This window comes from Pyrgilauda ruficollis, unplaced genomic scaffold (genome assembly GCF_017590135.1).
Source record: "Pyrgilauda ruficollis isolate IOZ18807 unplaced genomic scaffold, ASM1759013v1 scaffold17, whole genome shotgun sequence".
NCBI lineage: Eukaryota > Metazoa > Chordata > Aves > Passeriformes > Passeridae > Pyrgilauda > Pyrgilauda ruficollis.
In genome coordinates, this window is record NW_024515875.1 from 10,862,662 (window position 1) to 10,878,662 (window position 16,001).

The following is a 16,001-nucleotide window of genomic DNA, read 5'->3' on the forward strand; positions in this document are numbered from 1 at the left end:
ACAATTCCAGTGAGAGAGGTGGTACTGGAAGATTAGTCCATTAGTGTAACAGCAATTTCAGGAAATTGTGATAATAAAAGTCACACAAGTTTCTCTCTGTGAAGCGACTGGATTAGAGCTCCATAGGTTCCACTGGTAATTGTAAGCAGCAATGCTGCACAATTCCCAGTCTCCAGGTCTGTCTGAGCACATGAAACGTGCAAGTGGCACCAGCCAGAAGAGCTCACCTTCCTCCACTAAGTGACATTTCCTGCTGGCACTGCCCAAATGGGGCACTAACGGTGGACACAAGACTGACGCTGAAGATGGTGGCAAGCATCAAAAGCCCACTTTATTGCAAAAAAACAGACTTTTCTAGCAGTTAGCTGGTTATCAGTTTACACAGTTTTAAGGCACAACAAGCCCAAGTCAGCCAATCACCATACACTATTATGTGGACATGCAGCAGTCTCTGTAGCACATCTCCCACATCTCTCTACATCTCTATTCCAGGTGAGTCCCTCTCCCACAGTCCTCTTCTACTTAGCCAAAGTAGCAGGCCTGAGCCATGATTTCATAAGGGCAACAAGGCCCTTATTTCATCAGGCTTCAACTAAACAATTCCCCCTTTTCTGTTTTCTATGCAAAGGGTTTGCGTACCCTGACGTTAAAACAGTTTGCACTTGTAAGGCCATTACCTTATTAAGAGTATTATTGGTCATCTGCTGGACACAGGATAAGATACATGGAATACAGATCACAATCAATAAAAACCCATTGAATACAACCATGCCACTGATAAAGAGACTCACAGTATAGAAGAACAAAAGGATAATGTCCAAGATCTCCTAGGAAGTGGCAATAAATGGCTACTGTTCTAAAGTTCATATGGTTGGAGTTCAGGGGCCATGCTGTTTAGGCAGGAGGAAGTCCATTAGCTGGAAATGTTGACTTTGACATCACTGCCTGTCTGTTTGGAAGCCTGGAACAGGGAATGACTGCAGAAGGTTAGTAGGAACACAACAGCATGACGATGACATAAGGCCTCTGTTGGCAGGCAGCCCCTGTAAGTCTCCAGACACAGCCATGATTTGGCACTCCTGCTCCTGCTCCTGCCTCGGCCAAAGAGCTGGATGCTGATTAGGTCACTTTTCTTGTCACTGAGCCTCATCCTCTGGGAGGCAATCAATGTTTGTCCAGACGAGCAGGCAGCCACCTTTGACCTGTTGGCAATGAAACACACGCACACCTTCTCCCCTAGGTTAGTAAATCAGCTGGGCCTTGCCGTTGCACACCCAACTGGGAATCTTTATGTAGAAGCTTTTAGAAATTGGTTCTGTACATGCAAATCCTCAGAGCAGTATCGCTCTGCTGGGGACTAAATTTCATGATTTGTTTTCAAAACTTCTAGTGTAAATATTGCATTATCTAAATGTTCTTGAAGAGCCGTATGCCTTTTTTGGGTGTTTTTTTGCAACATGCACATTTCTCACTATGAACATGAAGGCAACATGAAAATAAAACAATACACACGGTAAAGCAACAAACTCACACTAAGCAGACATAGGCAAGGAAATACACTAAATCAGTAGCACATGAGAGAGAGGATGGTAATTAAAAATGACACATTATCAATTCCTTAAATACCATACTATCACCCAGAGGTTGCAACAGCTGACAAGCCTCGTTTTTAGCGAGGACATGGAGAGCCATTCCCAGGTAAGGTTTCCAAGTTCACTTTAAAAGAAGTGTCCTGAGTCCAAATGGGCAAATCAAAGTGACTGGAGTATTGTTTTCATGCAAAAAACACCTGGCTTTGTCGGAGCGCTGCCCGACCAGGTAGAGCCATGGCTTGGCCACAGCCAAGGCCTTAGCTGGAAGGGTTTCCTTAACATACCTTAAAAACAAGCCTCTCCTTAACAGCAGCTAGGAAAGTTTCCTAAAATGGTGGATGTCTTGCAGATAGCTATACAAAGATATGTTAAAGCTTGTAAAGTAGCCAGCTTTGTCATTTATCCTCAGTTAAACGGTATCTTATGGACAATACCTGTCATAAGAACTCAGTGAATTCATGTTATGACATTAAAACAGAATAAAAGTTAAAGAAAGAAACTACTAAACAGCTTACAACTAAGAGCAGTCATAATCTGGAATTGTTACTCATCCTTCAGTGTTACCTATGGAAGATAAAACAGCAGCAATAGTTAAAAATAATTATGTCAATTAATCAGTGTGAAACATTTACACTCACAAAATCCTTGATGAAATTAAGGATTTAAGAAACCGTTTCTTCACATATTTTACACAACTTATTATCTTATATTTTTTAACAGGTGGCTACTGATGTTTCATCAGTTATTTCAGTTGGTTTTATCTTATCTCTATAACAAAATAACTGTATCTTGTAATTCAAATGAGCAGACATTAACAGAAATTAATCTTAACAGAAATTAGCAGATCTTAAATTTAACAGAATCTTAACCTGCCAGAACTTAAATATAACAGAACCTCAAAGTTACAACATGCAAGCAAACAATTGCTTCGTAACTGAAATAGCAGTAACATGGATTTACTGGAGAGATTATAAAGGTGTGCCAAATATGTTGTGATTTTATGCATTCATAGAGAAGATTTGTCTGGTGTAAGTAACTCTTTGCTAGAGTTTTGTTTTTTGTTTTTGTTTTGTTTTGTTTTTAAAGTGCAGCTTTACTCAGAAAAATGACAACAGTGTAGTTTTTGGCAAATTGCCCTGCAAATCTGCAGCTTTTTGAGATTGCCTGTACAATAGATTTGAGCTTGGCCTTATAAAGGTCAATGGGGTATAAATATTCAAGGCTAAAACAATAAGAACTTAGTTATATAATGCCATGAGTTTTACACAAGTAACTTGGTTACTTTAGTGGGTGTGTAAGACTGATAAACTGTTTTGATACCAAAAGATTCACAATAAAATTACCTTGTTAAAGCTGCGAGGTAAAAAGCAAGTGAACTGGTAAAGCTGGGGTAAGTGTGTCTGCCTTTGCAGAGGAATTTCACATTGTAATTATAACTAAGTCTCGAAGAGCTACTGCAGATAAAGTTCAAGGTTTGCCTGGAATGTGAGCAAAAGAATGTCTAATTTACGACTTGTGCCAACTGCAGGCTTGAAAGTTAATTGCTGTTCCGTTAACATCGACCTAAAATATTTGCAAGGAGGGATCCCCGAATTTTCTAAGAAGGCACTGTATCTTACAAATATGAACCTTCTTGTCCACAAACTGAAATACTACCCATTTGCAAATATTTTTCCAGGTATGTAAGTTTTTAATTACCATGGTAATAGCTAACACCATTATAAATTAGCAAAGAATCAGTGTAAATTCAGTTCAATCAGACCTCAAATCAAAATTCCTGAAAAGGGAGCACACACTCCACAGGGAAAGCTGCACCAATCATGCAAAATGCAGGGCCTGATGCTACTGTGGGGCTGCGCCATGGGCAGGGGGATCGACCCATTCCCAGGATCCTTGTCCTGGATCCATACCCAGAGTCATTATCTGTATCTGTCTAGGACTCCCTGCTGCAGCTGCACACAGGAGTTTTTAACATCAAGGTTTCTCTCATCTAGGAAAAAGGTACATGGTTTTCTAACCTGTAATAAAAGCTGCTCCAATGTGGAGAAATGACTGTAATATCAGTAAGGGTCTGCCTTGCCAAGCCTCTGTCCATCCTGTCTTTGCAACCTAGCATCCCAGTGCTTTGTTGTTTGCCCCAGACCTCTTCCTCACCGTAATCCTACCTCCTGTCATTTGTAGGCAAAGGAAGATAGAACAAGTTTTGGAAGGGAGGGTATTAAACAGAGAAGCTCTCATTGAGTTGGGCGGTGACGACAGCAGCAGCAACCGCTGCCTCTCTATCGACTTTTAATTGCGGCAATGAATCCCGAATCAAGCCCCACATCGTTAGCCGTCTTCTGGCTATTTCATCCTCCTTTGTAGCTGTTTCCCATAACACTTGCCCTGCTTCCTCCCATGTTTTGACAAAAAAGGCAGTCTGTACATCAGTCTGCACATCCACTCTCACCCATTTCTCTTGCACCAAATGAGCAAAGTGCGTAGCGCCCGCTTCTCATATTTAATACCTCTCTTGTGTAATATTCACAAAAGAATGTTCAAAACAGATTTTTCTTCTGCTGATATTTGAGCCCCCATGTCTCTGATCCCAGTTGCTCACCTGGAGTCAGGTGTCTCTGCTTTCTTAAATCGTCCAGACTTTCAGGCTCTCAGGTCCGCCTGTTTTGCTTGACTGAGCTCCATCGCTGGCTGCTCTCAGGTCCACAGCCCTGACCCTAACACATCCAGGGTCACCATTTTGTGGTGGACACAAGACTGATGCTGAAGATGGTGGCAAGCAGCAAAAGCCCACTTTATTGCAAAAAACAGACTTTTCTAGCAGTTAGCTGGTTATCAGTTTACACAGTTTTAAGGCACAACAAGCCCAAGTCAGCCAATCACCATACACCACGATGTGGACATGCAGCAGTCTCCGCAGCACGACTCTCACATCCCCATATCCCTATTCCAGGTGAGTCCCTCTCCCACAGTCCTCTTCTACTTAGCCAAAGTAGCAGGCCTGAGCCATGATATCCCAAGGACAACAAGGCCCTTATTTCATCAGGCTTCGTCTATATACAACAGGGTATGGACCTGCACGGACGGTCGGCCCAACGCAGGATACTTCTAATCATGGAATGGTTTGGGTTGGAAGGCACCTTAAAGGTCATCCAGTTCCAACCCCCTTGCCACGGGCAGGGACACCTTCCACTAGATCAGGTTGCTCAAAGCCCCATCCAGCCTGGCCTTGAACGCTTCCAGGGATGCGGCATCTACAGTTTGTCCGGGAAACCTGTTCCAGTGCCTCGCCAATCTCACAGTGAAAAATTTCTCCCCAACATCTGATCTAAACCTATCCTCTTTCAGTTTGAAGGCATTCCACCTTGTCCTATCATGGCATGTCCTGATAAACAGTCCCTTCCCAGGTCTCCTGCAGCCCTGTTAGATACTGGAAGGCTGCAGCAAGGTTTCTCTGCAGGCCTCGCTTCTCCAAGCTGAACACCCCCAACTCTCTCCCTGCAGCCTGCCTTCACAGGAGAGGTGCTCCAGCCCACTGATCATCTTCGTGGCCTCCTCTGGACTCTATCCAAAAGGACCATGTCCTTCCTGAGCTGGGGGCCCCAGAAGTGGATGCAGAGGAAGGTGCATTTTAATAAGCATTTGACAATATTAGTCCCTTCACCTCACACCACCCACTTTTTGCAGGTTTTATCTTGATGAAAGTTCAAAATCTATTTACTGGAGATACAATTAAGTTTAGATCTGCAGGGGGAAACGACGCTTTTGTTTTGCATTGCTCTTTGTCACGGGACAGAGCTAGCGGAACGCTGCAAATTGTGGCTGTAGGTTTATAACAAGCACCTGTCACAAGGCTGTTTCTGGCACGCTGACACTTAACTGCTGGCCTCAAAAGTGTACTGCTTGCCATTTTCAAGCATGGGATTTTGCAATATGAAGAGGTGAAAGTGGCTGAGTATTTTGAGTCACTAACCAAACCACAGCTAACTCAATAAGGATCAAAATTCAGTAACCAAAGACTCCGAACAAGGACTTATCTGAAGGAGGTAACCAGAAAGAGAAGAAATAAGTGAAAACTTCAGAGACAGCTAGTTTAAAAGAAAATCATTGGGAGAAAAGATTGGTAAAGGAGTTTCACGGTTTTAATGACAGGAGAGTGTTTGGGACTTTCGGTCACATTTTGCTAAGGGTGTTCATTTCCGTGGTCCAAGGAAACACTGGAAGGTTTTGGGTAATGCCGGGAGGCCTTGATTTCCCAGGCACAGCTCAGCGAAACAAGTTCCCACTCATGGTTGGGCCAGGCAGCTACGGACACAAAAGATTTCTTTAGTTAAGGCACCAGCAAAGGCGATGCGGTAACTGAGGTGTATCACTGACTTCTCTGTCCCAGCTTCATGCCCCTCGCAGACCTCACCCCAAACTTTGCCCTTGGAAAGCACAATTTGGCGGTGACAGCCAGGCCCTCTCCGCCCGTCGGTGGCAGGGCAGGGTGCCGGCGGGGACGGACCGTGGGGCTTCCCGGCCGGCCGGCGCTGCCTCGGGGACCAGCGCTGCCAACTTTCTTTCTGCATCGCCTGGGCTCGCTGGGACGCCGCGTCCCCGCCGGAGGGGATGGGAGGAGGAGGCTGGGGCTGTTCGGCGGCCGTACCTGGCGGGGCCGGGCTCCCCTCGGGGCCGGGGGCCCCGCTGTCCCGGGAGCGCCTTGACCCCGCCGGCACCGCCAAGGTCACCGCCCCGACGTGTCCCCCGTCCCCCGGCCGCCGCTGCCCCGCCGCCGACACTTGAGAGTTTAAAGAGGCTTTTCTTCCCCGGGAGCGGCGCCTGAGGGAAGGGGAAGGGGCAGGAGGGGGCAGGCAGGAGGGACAGGCGGGAGGGGCGGGGAGAGGCTGGCAGGGCAGGAGCCGGGCGGGGTGCTGGCTCCAACTGGAAAGGAACCGGTCCCAGCCCAGCCGGGGAGGCTGCGGGAGAGCCGGCAGCGCTGGGCAGAGCACGCCGGCCCCGGTCCCGGCCCCGGCCCCGGTCCCGGCCCGAGCAGCGCCGCCCGCCATGGGCACCGCGCCCCCCGTCAGTGCCGCGGCCCCCGGGGCGGGCGGGCGAGCAGCCGCGGGAGGGACCGGGGGTCTTGGCGGGGGAGGATCGAGCCCGCGTCAAATGTGGGACGGGAGGACTCGGAGGGGGACCTGCAGCCTGGGTGGGGGTCAGGGAGGAGAGGGTGAGAGCAGCGGGGCTTGGGGAGGATGGTGATGCAGAGCCGGTTTGCGCAGCGGGCATGGCTTCCCGGAGCCACAGTCCTGCTGGGAGACTAATTCTGAGTTTGTGCTGTAGAGTGGGTCTGTGAAGGCAGGGAAGATGCCAGAAGGGGAGAAAATGGGACAATGTAAGCAAGAAGAGGAGCAGCAACAGAAAGAGGAGCAGGAGGGTCTGATCGAATTCTACAGTTCCTACCAGGAGCTATTCCAGTTCTTCTGCAGCAACACCACCATCCACGGGGCTATCCGCCTGGTGTGCTCCAAAAAGAATAAGATGAAGACAGCCTTCTGGTCCGTCCTCTTCTTTCTCACCTTCGGCTTAATGTACTGGCAGTTCGGGATCCTCTACAGGGAGTACTTCAGCTACCCTGTCAACCTCAACCTCAACCTGAACTCCGACAGGCTGACTTTCCCGGCCGTGACGCTGTGCACCCTCAATCCGTACAGGTAAGAAATAGACTTGCAGAGATGTTGACTGCCTTGACTTTGATGGGTGCAGGATAAAAGCACCTACTCTGGTTCTCCTCGTGGTCCTCGAGTGCCCGCTGTTGTCGCTGTGCCGGTGGGAAGGACGCTTGTCAGAGGCCTTTGCTGCTGCTGCGGGCACTCACAGTAAGGCGTGTGAGCTTAGACAGCTCTGCTTGCTGGTGTACAGCAGGCTGCGATATAAACTGCCACAGGGCTAGAGCAGATTTACTTCTCTCCTGCAAGATAGCCTCAGCAAGTGGTTAGATTTACAGCTGTGGCAGGAATCACCCCAGCAAACTCTGCTGCCTGTCTTATTCAGAGCTGTTTGTGTGCATCCAGCCCTAAAGCTGCTGCTCTTCTGTCCCCCCTGTACAGATACAGCGCCATCCGTAAGCAGCTGGATAAGCTGGACCAAATCACCCAGCAGACACTGTTAGACCTCTATGACTACAACATGTCTCTGCCACAGGAAGACTGGTCCACATCGTCCTCACAAAAGCGTAGCTCAAGGAGCCTGCTCCATCATGTCCAGCGCCATCCTTTGAAGAGGCAGAAGCGGGACAACATAGTCAACTTGCCAGAGAACAGTCCCTCAGTGGACAAGAATGACTGGAAAATTGGCTTTGTTCTGGTGAGATCCCTAGGTACCCCATGCCCTACCCACTCCACTCTGCCTGGCTACTTTTGTCTTGTTAGACCCTTGACCATGCCTTTCCTTATGTAGAAGTCTGATTAATCTCCACTGGCTTTTGCTAATGACAGATGAAGGTTGAGCTGAACCCTTTGCTCCATACAATCCTGCTCCCCAAATTCTATCCATGTTCATGCAGGCCCCAGGGGACATGTCCAAGTAAGTGTACATCTCTTCCCAAGAGCAGGAAAACCTTGTCCTTCCTGAGGGTACATCAGCCTTGCAGTTGCCTTTGAAAGCAGTTTATCAGCATCAGCAGCTGCATTGCCCAGTAATAGCTAAGGAGAATGTATTTGATGGTCCTGGGCCACCTGAAAGGTGATCACGGTCGCAATTGCTCCTAGGTAGCAGCTTCCTCGCCCTAGGGTATCTGTGTTTGCATTTAAAAAGGCACTGAAGGACTGAAGCTAATCGCTCAGCAGTTAACTGGGGTTCCCACAGGATCACAAAAGTTTTTCTGGACACACCCTGAAGGAAGGGCTCCCCATGCAAGAATTTAAAGCTCTTGGTAGAATTTATGTGCATATTACCCTGTACACCTTGCTGCCTCCTGGGTCTTACTCAGCCTCGCTTATTCATCTGGCGTTGCCCTTCCACCCAGGAGCTGCGCTGGGTTTTTTTCCATCTGATCACCTGTTGGTCACACTCAGGAATCCTGGAACTCTTCACTTCCTCGGCCATCTGCCTGTGCTGAGGGAGCACAGCTTATCCACACGCAGAGTCTTGTCTCCTGGATGAGAAGACTTCTCTGACACAGCTCTTCTTCTTCTTCTTCTCAACAGTGCAATGAAAACAACGACTGCTTCCATCAGGCGTACTCCTCGGGAGTGGATGCCGTGCGGGAGTGGTACAGCTTTCACTACATCAATATCCTGGCACAGGTGCCTGATGCAAAAGCCCTGGACGAGTCTGACTTTGAGAATTTCATCTATGCTTGCCGCTTCAATGAGGCAACGTGTGACAAGGCGTAAGTAGTGGCAACACCCCTGAAAACACCTACTTTGTGCCTGGGCTCGAGGGGAATCAAGGAACCCACATTAGAGAACCTCTTTTCTGAGGTGGGATCGTTCCTTGTTCAGTTCCCATTTAAAAGGTCAAATGATCTTTCTTGAGTCTTTCCTGTGGGTTTTGCATGTCAGGGCCACAGGTTCTGTGGCCTGGAAGTATGAAGGGATGGTTTTACCTTTTTCTGGGTTTCACACAAACAAAATAATTATACTGGTACAAACACCAGAGAGGGCACAGATGTACAGCATAGAAGTATTTATATTCTACCCTCCACAGTGGTAAAGTACATATCAGCCCACAGAATAAGAGAAGAGAGGGTTGACACAAAAAGACAGTAAAAATATGTTGCACTTTTCTCCTACCATTATTGGTCAAAAAGCCCCAAGGAGGTAGTGGAATGAAAATGATCTGCAAGGAAGGAAAAGGGGTAGGAAAATCTAAGAGGTTCATCGGTATTAGGAAGATAATACAGTAATTGCTAGCACTGCTAAAACCCATTTGGGCTCTGAAAAGCAGCATGAAAAACCTTGTGTAAAAAACCTGTCCAGCTCCAGGACATTTTTTACAGCACATTTTAATTGCTTTTCCCTGTTCATGAGAGTTTACATAACAAATACTGCCCATCTGCTGTAAGCCCCTGTCCCTGCTGATGGAAAACAGAGTTGTTCCTTTCAGAAAGCCCTTCCCCTTGGTTTCACAGCCCGTCTCACTTTGTTTCTGTTCCCCTGTCAGGAACTACACCCACTTCCACCATCCCTTGTATGGCAACTGCTACACCTTTAATGACAACAGCAGCAGCGTGTGGACATCCTCGATGCCTGGGATCAATAATGGTGGGTGAGAGGCACTCTTTGGTGAGTAAGGAGAACAGCTCAGCTCTGTTTTCCCTAGGAGTTATTATGGGCATCCTGCTGTGATTAGTACTGGTGGTGGCAGATTGCAGCCCTGCTCTGTCTCGCCCAAGCTGCTTTCACCCATCTGGAGACAGCTGTCTCATGGTCATGGCTGCTCCTCACCGCTGCCCACTGAACTCTCTCTCCCTCATCAGTGCCTGATCCTTATGCTCTTTGTGTCCTCTGGACTTGTGCTGGCCCTTCCTGAAGTCCTCTGCTGAGCCATAGTGCTCCTGGTCTTCACCTTCCCCATTTGCCCCTTCAAGAAACTGATCTGTTTGTGTTCCTAAACCCCCTGAAACCTATCCAGACCAAATCTTCAGGCTTTTCTTCCATCTGGCTTCAAGTTTATCCATGAAATCTCTCTCAGTTCCCAGTTCTGTTTTTTCTAAACCACAGTGATTAAATCCAGTTTTCACTGGCCTCTTCTGGAGTGTCCAGCTTTTTCTCTGGCCTCCTTCCAACCACCCTCTGTTGCTGCCAGGCTTTGGTGCAGCCCTGGGTGATGTCTGTCTTTCCTTTGTCTCTTTCAGACTTCCTTCTAAGCATCCTGCTCCCCCTTCTGTGCTGCACCACAGCTGGCCATGACCTGCCTGGCTCTCTGATGTTCCCTCAGGTCTCTCTCTGGTGGTGCGCACCGAGCAGAATGATTTCATCCCTCTGCTGTCCACGGTGACAGGAGCCAGGGTCATGGTCCATGATCAGAATGAGCCAGCCTTCATGGACGATGGGGGTTTCAATGTTCGCCCTGGCATCGAGACCTCCATCAGCATGAGAAAGGTGAGCAAGCAGAAGCAGGGAGAGCTGTGGATGGGAGGTTTAACTCGGTGGACCTACAGGGTGTGTTTAAGGGAAGGGACTAATCACATGGAGTGAAGGGAGAGGAAGAACAGCTTGCTGGACTAGATGAGAGGCATTTGGCTACAGTTTATCAGCGAACAATGAAATGGAGGCAAGCAGGGGGAGCTGGCATCCCGAGGAAAGCATAAAGAGCAGACACTGAGGGATGAGCAGTGTGTGGTGTGGGAGAGTGGGAAGAGGAGAGCAGTGGAGGTGTTCTGTGCAGCGAGCATCTGCTGTTGCAGGAGATGACCATGCGCCTCGGGGGCAGTTACAGCGACTGCACAGAGGATGGCAGTGACGTGCCAGTGCAAAACCTGTACTCGTCCCGCTACACCGAGCAGGTAGCTCACAGTCACCCCTCCTTGTTTCTCCACTTTCCTGACATGCTTCAGCCCCCTAATGGCCACGCCTTTCCTTGGGCTCTGTTAATAGTGTGATGTGATACAGGCAGCAGTGGGTTTGGTTCCCTTGATCAGCCTTTTCCACCTCATGTGCCTCCCAGGTCTGCATTCGCTCCTGCTTTCAGCTCAACATGGTAGAACGCTGTGGCTGTGCATATTACTTCTATCCCTTGCCCCACGGAGCAGAGTACTGTGACTACACGAAGCACAAAGCCTGGGGTAAGTGGGAAGCAGGGACAGCAGGGCTCGTGCCCACCTGAACCTGTTTGGTCCAGCCCACGTCCCATCATCTTCAATGAGCTTCCTGTGGGAGACATCCAAATGACAGTCTTGCCTTGAATGATTAGCCCCTTGTGGAAGGAAACCTCTTCTGGATTCCCCCTGCTGTCACACATCACCTTTTGTCGAAAGATACTGTGAGCTTACCTGGATTTACTTTCTTTGCTGTTCAGGCTACTGCTATTACAAACTCCTGGCTGAATTCAAAGCTGACGTGCTGGGCTGTTTCCGCAAGTGTCGGAAACCTTGCAAGTAAGTTGATCATCAGTCAGGCAGGAAGATTGGAATGTATTCCCAGAAGTGTTGGGAAGCATTCACTGATGGGCAAAAGCTTGAGTCAATAGCTGAGCCCCAGCCTGAAATGGTATTTCTCCCGTCAGAAAGCCAAAATGGCTGAGGAGCGTGTGGGTTGGCTTGGGGGTGAACTCCCAAGGACTGTGCATTCCACATGGTGGGAAGTGGGTGGAACTTCAGCATGGGAAGGAATCTCCAGGTGTGTCTGAGGGTGGTGAGACCTGGCCCTGTGGCTCCTAGTGCTTCAACAGCTAACACAGCCTGCTCTTGCCTTGCAGAATGACAGAATACCAGCTGTCAGCTGGATACTCCCGCTGGCCTTCTGCTGTCTCAGAGGTAAGGAGGGGGTGTCCTGGCTTCCCAGCACTGCTCCCACTTCCTATTTAGTCCTTCCTCAACGGGTACGAAACCTGCAGGAGGTGACTGTGATCATGTGACACAATTTATTGCACTTTCATTTCAGGACTGGGTTTTCTACATGCTTTCACAACAGAACAAATACAATATCACATCCAAGAGGTGAGTGCCCCTAAACAGAGACTGTGTCCAAACCAGAAACCATCCCAATGGAATGTGTGTGTTGGAAATGTCAAAGTTAAGATTAAATCACTGATGGGAAGAGATCAGGCATGGGACCTGTGGACAAGGGCAGTGGATTTGAGTCAGAGTAGATACATAGTGAGACTTCAGCAAGGACTGGGGACTCAAGTGAAAAATTTTGAAAGAGGTCAGATGCTGATATGAAAATAGTAAGCCCCAGCACTTGCTGTGTGTTCTGGAGTCACAGTAAGTGTTTGTGGAAAAGTGGGAAGGAGAGCTGTGCCAGAGCTTTTGCCACAAACATTGGGTTTTACAGTAGAGTGTCAGAAGTGCACTGTAAGTACCAAAGACTGTATTTAGTGCAGAATGAGAGCTGCAGAGATGGGAGAAAGCCTCTGGGCAGTATGTGTGGGAGAAGGAGAGGGGGCAGAAGGGAACAGAGGCAATTAGGCTTGGTGAAGAAATGCAGGGATTGAGGAGTTGGGGTTACTGAGCATCACGTCTCATTCACAGGAACGGAGTTGCCAAAGTGAATATCTTTTTTAAGGAGTGGAACTACAAGACCAATGGGGAGTCTCCAGCCTTCACGGTACACACTTGACTACAATGTCTTCTCTGGCCACCCATTCCCCCACGATGTCCCTCCACTGTGGCAAGCTTTTGTTCCAGCAGCATTGCTGGATATTGTCTCTTTTCCTTGGGCAGAGTGAGGGGAACCCCCCCAGCCCCACAGGGAAGAGGGAACAGGCAGGGAGGCAAAGCCCCAGATGAGGGCTGTTGTCACTGCTCTTTCTCCATCTCCTGCAGGTAGTGACTCTGCTGTCCCAGCTTGGGAACCAGTGGAGTCTCTGGTTCGGATCCTCTGTCCTGTCTGTGATGGAGCTTGCAGAGCTGGTTCTGGATTTCATTGCCATCACCTTTATCCTGGGCTTCCGCTGGTTCCGCTCTCGGCAGAAGCTGCCTCCGCCGATACCCGCTCTGGGCAGCCAGGATAACGCTGCTTTCCAGGATGAGGCACCAGCTCTCCATGCTCCACATCGCTTCACTGTTGAGGCTGTAGTGACCACGCTGCCACCCTACAACAGCCTGGAACCACGTGGGCCGAGCAGAGATGGTGAGGAGGGACACGAGTGAGGCAGCAGCTTCTCCCACCGTTCAGATGGCTGGCAGCTGGAGCAGAGGCTGCTCTCTTTGTCTGTGGGGCCTGCTTTTCCTTCTTTCTTCATGGACCATGGCAAAAGACTGCTCCATGGTTGGCCTGGGCTCATTGCTTTCACTCCTGTAGGCACATTCTTCAGTCTGATAAAATACTATTGCTGTGGGATCACCAGGGATGAGAGTTGATCTAGCCTATGTGTGGGGGAGATGTCCTCTTGATTTCCTTATGCTCTGTGCATGTACACACCTACACGTGCAGGCATGCTTGCTTTTCCCTCAAGAAGGATGCTGCCACAGTTCTGGTCTGTCATTAATTAAAGAGGTTTGGCAGGTGTGACTGGCCTTCTCTGTGGTGTGACAAGGAACAGGAATGGAGTCTTAGCTGGAGTACAAATGTCTCAACAGGCTGGGCTTCGTTAAGCTTTCCCTAAACTGGTTGCTCTTTCCTCGTTCTTCATGAGCTCTGATCTCAAGACTGTGTCACTTACCCTCTCCTCTCCTCAAGGACAGGCTACTTGAGACAAGAGCCATTGGCACGATCTTAATCTGTATTACACACAGTGCTCTGGAGAGGTGCTTGCTGCCACTCCCAGGTCAGGGACAAAACACCCCTGGCAAAGTAAAGGCTCCCTTTTCAAGCTGCCTTTGTGCCATTGGTAGATCTTGGGTGTCCCCCTTCCTTGGGATGCACATACATGTGTACATCCAGCTATTCGATTGTTTGATTTGTCCCAGGGCTGTTGGCAATCTCTACAACTGCTTGACCCTCCCTGCTTTCTTCCTGAGGGAAACAAAGAGAGTTTGGCAGGATTATGAACGCTCTCCAAAAATCCCAAATGTAACCTCTGCTGCAATGGGATCCTGCAAGAGAGGCTCAGAGCAGCGCAGGTCATGCAGTGCATGTTCTGCTCCTCCCAGCCCTTGTCTGGTCCACCCACAGAAATTCTGCTGAGCCTCTTGTTCCTGAGGGAAGCACAGGAAAGTACTGCAGGCTCTAATCAAAAGTGTTTCCAAGGAAAACTTTAGCCTATTTGATTGGACCACACTGGCAAAAATGGTCCACTTCTCAGGAACTAACGTGAGGACCTTTGTATGAGAACAGGTTTCTTGCAGTGAGCTTGCCGTAGTCTTTTCTTACAAATACTCAGACTTCTGCTGCAATGGTGTTTGCTCTGCACTTTATGGGGTATCAAGAGAGCAAGGGTGATGTCCTTAAAAAACAGGATTATCCACTTCACAGGACAAACAGAGATACCAGAATTTAAGCAGTTTAGGCAAAGACCTGTGGAACCCTGTAACCAGTCACACTGTGAACAGCCACTTTTGAATTTAAAAACTAGTTAATCATAACAAAAGAAACACTCAAGCTATTTTAAAGTTTAAGGTAGAGGCACTGCCCTTGGGAAGTTGGAGGAGTTTACTGCAGTGTCTAAACTATTGCCTAATTTTTCCCTTTGAGATGCTAAACACATGCTGGTTGTACTGCTCTTGCCTTGATTACCTAAAAGCATTTTCCAGTTCCCAGCAGAGAGTGATTTTATTCTTCTTCACACACACACACAAATGCTATGTTCTTTATTGCACAAATATTCCTGGTTTTACAAATTTTATCCCAGTGCTCAGTTGATAACTCTTGTTTGAAAATGAAGATAATGTCTCTCTGCTAGGAAGAGAAGCTAATAATTTGGGAGGTGTCCTTCAGCAAGGGTGGCAGCCCAGCAGGAGGGAGGAGCCTGCAACAAGCACTTACAGGTGTGGAAACATGAATTCCTCCTTGGAGGCCCCCATTAGAAAAAAAAAAAAACAAAACCCCAGAGCTTCTGCAAACATGAAAAAAATCCATTTTCTAAATGAAGTAAAAAAGAGTGAGCAATGAATGAAATCTCAAAATTTCAAAGTACCTCTGTGAAGGTAGTTTCATGTTCTGTAAAAACACTGCCCAAGAGGCAGAGGTAAAAGCTAGGTTTAGTTGCTGAAAGTAGCTTTGGCCACAATTAAAATACAAAAGGCAGGCAGATAGAGGAGCTAGGATGCTGCACCCAGTTCTTGGTCACAAATTCAGTACTGCAGACTGATGCCTTGGGTGTTTTCTAGCACATGAATGAGCAAAAACCTGACACTGGACACAAAGTTGTTTGCTTCACAAAGCCACCTTCAAATTAAGAAAGGATAAAGAACAGGTGCAACACCTTAAAACAGTCTTTGTATGCCATAAACATACAGTGATTCATATGGTAAGCATGATATTTCCTCAGTAACCAAAGAGAAAGACACGATTCTTCACATCACAGAACCACAAATAACCTTGTAATAACCATAAAATTGATGAGACCTGCTGCATCATGCATAGTCAAGTGGGTGATTAAAGCAAGATTAATCAGAGGCATAACTACTTGAAACAGTAAGTCCTCTTCATCAGTAAAGAAATACAGCTGCAGAAGGTGGTGATGTATTCCCTGGGGGAAGCTTGAACCATATCCTCTCTGTTCCATAAAAGTGTTAAAATGCAAAGAAAAATGGGCTTTGACTGATGAACTCAAAGCAATGGCACCATTCAGGACAGCTGTAAATCCAGAGTTAAAAGCCTG

At 48.0% G+C, this 16,001-nt stretch overlaps 2 protein-coding genes across 6 annotated transcripts in view; one reads left to right on the forward strand and one right to left on the reverse strand.

Annotated features, from left to right (window-relative positions):
- VAMP1 (vesicle associated membrane protein 1) overlaps positions 1-16,001 on the reverse strand; it is a 33,901-nt gene that overhangs the window by 10,439 nt on the left and 7,461 nt on the right. Inside the window, exon 5 of one of the 4 annotated variants that reach the window (XM_041463881.1) lies at positions 5,652-5,894. The exons of the other annotated variants lie outside the window; for them this stretch is intronic. Coding sequence (XP_041319815.1) covers positions 5,773-5,894 — 122 coding nt within the window. The 3' untranslated portion in view covers positions 5,652-5,772. Of the gene's footprint in view, positions 1-5,651; positions 5,895-16,001 lie in introns of those variants that run through there. 4 annotated transcript variants of the gene reach the window in all.
- SCNN1A (sodium channel epithelial 1 subunit alpha) lies at positions 5,903-15,290 on the forward strand. 2 transcript variants are annotated; one of them, XM_041463877.1, is made up of 13 exons: positions 5,903-6,314; positions 6,915-7,285; positions 7,682-7,937; positions 8,780-8,964; positions 9,738-9,838; positions 10,515-10,678; positions 10,984-11,082; positions 11,244-11,361; positions 11,595-11,673; positions 11,994-12,051; positions 12,179-12,234; positions 12,769-12,844; positions 13,063-15,290. In XM_041463877.1, exons 1-13 carry the CDS (start codon positions 6,201-6,203, stop codon positions 13,387-13,389), a joined length of 2,004 nt encoding a protein of 667 aa, XP_041319811.1. In that variant the 5' UTR covers positions 5,903-6,200; the 3' UTR covers positions 13,390-15,290. The 2 variants fall into 2 exon arrangements, with proteins under 2 accessions (XP_041319811.1, XP_041319812.1); XM_041463878.1 differs by having other exon boundaries at positions 6,192-6,653.